At 53.6% G+C, this 7,545-nt stretch overlaps 1 protein-coding gene across 2 annotated transcripts; it reads left to right on the forward strand.

Moving 5' to 3' along the window:
* The first annotated feature begins 463 nt into the window (after window positions 1–463).
* ADCYAP1 (adenylate cyclase activating polypeptide 1) lies at window positions 464–7,261 on the forward strand. 2 transcript variants are annotated; one of them, NM_001046555.1, is given in 6 exon segments: window positions 1,646–1,755; window positions 3,866–3,997; window positions 4,396–4,461; window positions 4,464–4,494; window positions 5,593–5,600; window positions 5,602–5,782. In NM_001046555.1, coding segments are annotated over 6 exon segments (528 nt in total).
* The last annotated feature ends 284 nt before the right edge of the window (window positions 7,262–7,545 follow it).

The raw sequence follows: 7,545 nt of genomic DNA on the forward strand, positions 1-7,545 counted from the left end.
ATTTTCAACGCTTGCAGCATCTGCAACCAAATAGTTCAGCACTCCAAGCCTGGACAGCACCACAGGCCGGGTTTAGGACTCTTTCTTTCTAATCTATAACTCTAATCAATTCCACTCAGAGCCAGACTGTCAACCACAGCCAGACTCATTAGCGATTTACTGAAAATCCTCCAAGACTTCCCTTTAGAAACAAAACGACTTCCACATTTAATTGTCTATCTAAAAGAACATAGGCAAGAAATTAGGAGATCTAAATTAAATTTATTAATAGGAGAGCTTGATGGTGCTTTAATTCCAGAGCCCAGAGCGCTGATTGCTGGGGCTTGATGAAAAAGCAAAAAGAAAACAAGAGAGACGTAATTAAAAACATTTTTTTTTTTTTACCATTCTCAAGATTCTATGAATTCTTTACCCATCCTTGAGAAGTGGGTAAAACTGAAAACCATCGAGGTAATTAAACTCCTTTAAATTGTACAGTATGAGTGAAAGGTGTTTATGAGAAGTCGATGACTCCGGATCTTATCCAGGAGGACAGCAGAGGATAGTTAATATGTTCCTTGAGGGACTAGGATGCTGACGTCTTTTTCTGATACCCGATCATTACGTGACTGAAAAAAAAAAAAAAAAAAAGGAAGTCATTCCACGTATAAAAATCGGAGCGCAACAGTGCAACAAAATATCTGTACTTAAAAGGCCACAGGCAGACAGATGTTGACAAGAAAGTCTCTTTTGAAACCACGTTCGGATAGATTTCTGCTAACTGCCCAGATAAATAGGAGCAGAGGGCTGGTCACCTCTGTAATAACCACCGGCAGCAGTAGAAGAAACCGCAGCTTCAGACGCAGCCAGAGAGACTTCTGAGCAGCGAAGGCGCTTGCCTGCTCGAGCTGCCTGGCCGGGCGGCTGACCCAGACGCCGACTTCGCTGAGGCCCTCTCTCTTTCTCTCTCTCTCTCTTTGCTTCTTTCCTTATCACTTCTTTCTTCTCGGTGGACTTCAGGCCACTTTGTCTCCCACCCACACTCAGCTCGTCGCCTCCTCCGTCTTCCTTCTCCATCTCTCCCCTCGCCCCCCTTCTCTCGGTGTCACGCTCCGTCCTAGTTCCGAGCGTCGTCAAACTTTTGAACAGAATAACAGGACTCAGCAAACAAGTCCTCCAGCTCCTCCCGCGGCTCCGGCTCGTTCCTGCGGCTCCTGCTCAGACGCTAACGCCAAACGGCGATGACTCTTGGGTTGTGACTGCAGCGCACAAACTTGGAGAAGCCCTTTGCCCGCCGTCCTACTTGGCAGCAAACCCTCTCCTGGCAGCGGTAAGAGTTGGATGGCAAGGAGGGAAAAAAATCTTACCAAACAACTCACCTGGTTGCTAATTCTTTTGCTGGCTTCGGGGTACGAGTTAGCTTTTCTGGGCGCCAGCTCTGGCGAGTTACTGGGCACTGGATAGATACAGGCGTATTTTCTAACTATAACGAGAAGGAAGTGGCGGGGCGAGCCGGCTTGTTGTTAAGCAGGATTCAACCCTGGGAGTCGGAGGGGAGCTCCGGGCCTCCCCCAGTTCGAGGAGTTTCTAGGGGGTCCGGGGTGGGGGTGGTGGAAGGCCAGGGGCGTTGGGACTGCTGCGTGATCTCTTTCCCGTCCTGCGCAGAATGACCATGTGTAGCGGAGCGAGGCTGGCCCTGCTCGTTTACGGGATACTGATGCACAGCAGCGTCTACGGCTCACCTGCCGCCTCCGGACTCCGGTTCCCGGGGATCAGGTAGGTGCTAGCCGCCCGAGCGGAGCGGAGGCCGGGACTTGTCGTCCCCCCCGACCCCTCCTCGCGGTCGCCCTCCTGCAGTTCCTCGGTCCGGCTACTGCCGTCTCCCCATGCGCCCTCACTGCGCCGCCACCAGCCTGGGTCCGGTCGCCTTTCACTTGGGGGATCTGGGCCGGACTCCTCCCGGGCTCGGCGCCCCTCCCCCAGCTCGCCACAGCCCCGGGGTCCCGGGTGGAGCGAGCGCACCTCGAACCTGCCGAAGAAACCTCCCCTCCCCCAGCCCCTCCCCCGGGGCAGGGCCCGGATTCTTAGCTCGACTTCCGAGAACTTTGGCTCCCGCAGCCAGGTTGGGGGGTTGAGAGTGATGCTCCCGTGGACTTGGCTTTGTTACGGCTTGTTCTAGGCTATCGGGGCGGGGTCTCCCCCCCTCTCCCTAGCTCTCCCCATCACCTCAGTTCGAATTCTTTCCACTGGAAGAGCTTTCTTTCAAGCGATAGGTTTTCCAGTTGCTTTTAGAGTCTTGGGGAGGGGGAGTGCTGGCCGGGTAGAGTTGAGAAGCGATTTGTGAGAAGGGAAACAAAGATGGGAGGGGGAGACACAGATGAAACGGATGCAAAGGAGGGAAAGAAAGCCAGCTGGCAGGCAGTACTGGGAGGGTAGCCCTGCCCACCCCAGGCTGCAGTAACCCTGCCTCTTTTTTTTCCCCCCTTCTCTTCTCCTCTTAATTCCTGGTTTCTAATCGGTCGGTGCTGCCCGGGTTCTCCGCCGCAGCCCCAGAGTGCCGGGCCTGTCAGTGGGCGAGTGGAAGCTCGCAGCGCGGCTCAGCATCCGCGCTCCACGGCGCACCCGGCTCCGGGAGGCGAGGAGCGCGCGTTCTGCCCGCAAAGCTGCTCCTCCGAGCCGCGACCAAGAGCGATTTCCTCAGAAGTCGCTGACCACTGATTTGGCCGGAGAGATGGGTTCTGGCTTCGGTATTAGGATTTCAGCATCTGGGCACGGAGTAGGGGTGGAGGTGCCCAGAAAGACCTGGAGACTCCGGGCAGCGGGGCCAGGGCTGAGAGGCGCGTCGCCGAGGAAAGGCTGGGTGTGGGGCGGGGTCGCTGGTGTGCTTGCCTTGCCCCTACCTCTCCAGGGATGGAGGAAAGGCGAGGGGAGGAACGAATGTGACGGATCCACTTAAAGAGCGCTACTTGCCTGGGCCGCTTTCCGAGTCTCTCCAGAGGCAGAAAGCGAGGGGGTTTTGTTTATTCACCCGCCTCTCCCGTCCTCTATCAGGGATTGAGGCTGTGGGCAAGGGCGACTGGGAGATCTTTGGCTTTCGGTGCCCTATTGATCCTTTCCCTTTGCCTCGGGGTTGAGACGTTGTCCCGCCGCCCGGCCACCACTAGCCGATTAGCGCTAACTGCCGACTTACTGGACTTAAAAGCCCTATTTCACCCCCAGCTATTTTCAAAGTCCCGTGTGCCTGGTACTTTCTCCGGGCAAGACGCACCGGAGGGCACGGGCACGCCACGGAATGAGCCGTTGCCAAACAGGCTAAGTTTAGGGGCATCTATTATTCATGTTCTTGCCAGATCCTCTCCCGCCCGAAATAGAAGCCGGAGGTTCTCCGTGACCTACATCTGCGCCGGGAAGGGCTCCCCTGGGCTCGGAGGCTGGGTGGGGGTGGTTGCCCGCCGGACTCCCCAGCCATCCACCCCCTCTGGCTCCAGGCCTCTCCCCATCCGGTCCTCGGTTGGCCGGCAGTTCTCTCCCAGGGCCTTTCCCGTCTCCGCCCGCCGCTGCTTGTGCGGGAGGCTCAAGAGCCAGGCCGGGGGTAGGAGAGGTCCTCCCCGGCGGCCAGGTGTGCGAGGTCGGCAGAGACGTCTGGGCTTCCCAGTGCCCGTTGAGGCCGTGGCCCCCGCAGGGCGACCCCTCGCCCCCGAGAGGAGGGATGGGAATTTCTCTTGGGTGTCGTTTCCTCCTCCTACCCCTGTCCTAGAAGAGACAGTTCTCCGAGGGGCGCCTTTTGGAAGAAGGAGCATCGTGAGAGCCCCTATGGGTCTTTGGGTCCTCGCAGAGGCGGGGAAGGACCCTACTGACCACTCCTGCCCTCTGGCTACCCCTGCAGGCCGGAGAACGAGGTGTACGACGAGGACGGAAACCCGCAGCAGGACTTCTACGATTCGGAGTCTCCGGGCGTGGGGAGCCCCGCCTCCGCGCTGCGCGATGCCTACGCGCTCTACTACCCCGCGGAGGAAAGGTACCGCCGCGCAGCCGGGCACTGGGAGGGAGAAAGGGGCAGGGGATGGTTCATCGAGTAGGTGCTTTTTCATAAAAACCCTCCAGTCTTTCTTCTCCCGGGCTGGTCCCCACGAGAGTGAAAGTTAGGAGCGGGCCGGTTTGTGTGGACAGGAGGGCCGCATGGGGACCAAAAGGTCTGCGGCCCAAGGAGCGGCAGTGAGTGCGCGCCCCGGCCGGGTTCCACACCTGAGGTCCTGGGAGGGCAGGACGAACTCTGGTTCTTGGCACTCACGGGAACATCCCAAGAGTTATTCCCTAGTGCCTTCCGGAGGGCTGGGGGGCAAGCGTGACTAGCGGGGGACCTGGGGCTGCCACTTGGGCAGTGACCCCCGGGCGCGCACTTTGCCTCCCTGTTAGAGATGTCGCCCACGGGATCCTTAATAAGGCCTACCGCAAAGTGCTGGACCAGCCGTCCGCCAGGAGATACCTGCAGACGCTCATGGCCAAGGGCTTGGGGTAAGAGTTTGCAAAAGAGTTAATCGGCGCGTGATGGCGCGCACGCGCGCACGCGCCGCGGCGGGTGTGTGTGCCGGTGCGCACTGGGAGGGCGGGGCTGCTTCTACGTCCTTGCGTGCACGTGGGGCCGAGGGTGCGTCTGCGCTGCAGGGTCTACAGGGCCAGCCCCCTGCCACAGGCTAAGGTTTAGGTACCGTGCCAGAAGTTTGGCCAGAGAGCTCGGGAATGAGGCGAGGAGGGGAGCGGGCAGGAAAATCGGGATGTCTGATCCGTTTTGAATAAAAAAAATAATAATAATAAGTGGTCCCCCCTCTCCAGACCATCAAAACCTTCAAGTTTCTTGGGACGATTTACTTTTTCTTTCCCCACATTTCTTTCACTGTTAAATTCAAATCGAAATAAACAAATCCTCAAATTTGGACACCTAAGGAAGCAAACAGTTTTTGCTCGTGCCAGACAAACCCAAAGCACAGGATTTGCGGGAGCTTCTGTCACCAGAAGGCAATGTTTTAATAGAGCCCATGGGACACCAGAATACGTTTTCCGCACTGAATAATTCATGTGATGAAAAGTATTGCCTGCAGCCTGTCGACTTGTATTATTATCACGTTTTTCAACTTAGCGCGTAGGAGAGCGGTGCTCTCCTCTGACTGGGAATTGCGGAATCGATGTAAACTCCACGGCAACAGCCAACGGGAAATTCAGGGCTCTTTGGTGCTTTTCTCTCTGCGTGGGTGGGGGCGTCCGGGAACGGTTAGGACAATTGAGCGCAAAAGCACTGATGGTCCGATCTGAGAGGGCAGCGTTTGGAGAGGGGTTAGGGTTAAATCGCTTGCGTTTGGCCCGGGACCTCTTCCCAGGTCCATCCTATAAGGACTTGGCGCCCCGAGATCTTTGATGGGGAGGGAGTAGCGAGGGTTACCATCGCTGCCCTCCCTGCGACTGCTCCCTGACCGGGCAGGGTGGCGTGCTGGGCGCGGAGAGCTCGCGCCCTCCCCCGAAGATTCCCTCGTTGGGTCGGGTCTGCCTGCTCACCCCGCGTCTACTCACCGGATGCCTCCCGCCCCGCCACCCTCTTCCCGACCCCTCTCCTTGCAGTGGGACCCCGGGCGGCAGCGCGGACGACGACTCGGAGCCGCTCTCCAAGCGCCACTCGGACGGCATCTTCACTGACAGCTACAGCCGCTACCGGAAACAAATGGCTGTTAAGAAATACTTGGCTGCTGTTCTAGGGAAAAGGTATAAACAAAGGGTTAAAAACAAAGGACGGCGAATACCGTATTTGTAGCGACGAGTTGCCAGCTATCCTGTGTATACGGCCCTGACACAATGAGAAGTCGTTTTTCCCAACTGACTGAACTGTCATTGCTCCTGTGTTCTGTCCCACATGTATTTATGTATGAAGTCAAGCCATTAAATGAATATTTTGATAATAATATTGTTTTTCTTTTTACGAAGCACTAGAGAATGCACAGATATACTTTGTGGACCAATTATTGATATTGACATATATATTACGAATATATAAAGAGTATATATATATATATATATAAAGTATAATAGAGAGCCGTTCATACAGTGTGCACAAGGATTGAAGATTCGCCTGAGCTGTTTGTTTTTATATAAAATAAATAGAAAAATAGACAATCATTGTTTTGAATATTACTCCTATTTTTGTAAACTGGAATTAAAAGGATAGTATTTTTATCCACGATAGGCCTGAAGATATTAATCCTGACCATTTGCTACTGTACATAAACAGTGATGCCCTGCTCCAGGGACTTTGAGGTAATGATTTGGGAGGATTGCTGAAGGTCTGTCTTTCCCAGGGAGTCTCTAGGGCAGGCTGCTTCAATCCCAGCTGAACTCAACTGAGGCTCTGTCTACCCCTTGCTGGGTGGCAATGCCAATACTTCCGCTTTCTTTGATTCTATTTTTATGTGTATTTGTCTCTCTTCAGACTCTCAGCCCACAAGGAAATTCTCCTGATAAAACAACAGCTGGATCTAAATTGTGCTTCTCCCCAGAATTCATACTACTCCCTGGGGGAGGAGTTGGGGGACTGTACAGAGAAGAGAGACTTGAATAGGAAGCTCTCTTTTCTGTACTTCCAGGGACCCCAGTATCCCAAGGTTAGGGCAATTGGAACAAAGTGGGACTATTGGAAAAGGCAGAGCATAAGGCAGTAGGGGGAGGACCCTGGAGAGGGACTGGCTGCAGGCAGCCCCAGCCTGGGGGCTGGCGGTAAGCCCAGTCCCACCATAGGTCCCCTGCCTGCCTGACTTTGGGCGCTGGGTATTGGAAATGGATGCAAAGTACAATGTGTTTTTCTCCAGTGCTATCCATGCTGCTCATGTTGTGAAATGGCCAGGATCCTCCCCTTTGAACCCTGCTGTGTAGGAGCCTCCCTGTTCTTCCGTGGTTTTCCTCAAGACTCCTCTTTCCCACCTTCTCGCACTGTTTAAGTACTGTTTGCCGTTTTTTATTCACTTCTCTTAAACTTGTGAATGCTTCTTTTTCCTGTTGTTTGATGCTAGCACTTATTGTAAAGTGTAGGAACCCCTGTGTGGTTACCACTAAGTAATTATGCACTATATATGAATCTTTTGTTTCTTGTTGATTGAGTTTGTAGGTAAAATGTATTTTTCTACATTTATGGCTTATTGCTTAGTAAAATTTATTTCATAAAACCAACCTTTGTGATATTAGAATGTGTAGTGTTCACATGTTGCTCAGTTGTACTAACTGATAAATCATTTAAACCCCATCTTCATATGTATGAGTACTATCTTGTATTTGTGGTCAAGAGTGAGGTAAGCAAGCTTCAACAGGCCCTGAGAATGTCCCCTTGTATTCTTTCTTGGCTACAGAAAGCATGTCTGTCTGTTTCCTGTCAATTTCTTGAACCTGTCAGGTAATCTCTATAACAAAAGAAACCTTCACCCAGCAACCAGATCAAGCAACAGCAGGCAAACCAGCCAGCCAAACTCCCCAAATTTCAGGCACAAGTTCTTTTGAAAAACACACAAAAAATAAACAGGAAAAGATTAA

This window comes from Bos taurus, chromosome 24, assembly GCF_002263795.3.
Source record: "Bos taurus isolate L1 Dominette 01449 registration number 42190680 breed Hereford chromosome 24, ARS-UCD2.0, whole genome shotgun sequence".
In the NCBI taxonomy this organism is placed as follows: Eukaryota; Metazoa; Chordata; class Mammalia; order Artiodactyla; family Bovidae; genus Bos; species Bos taurus.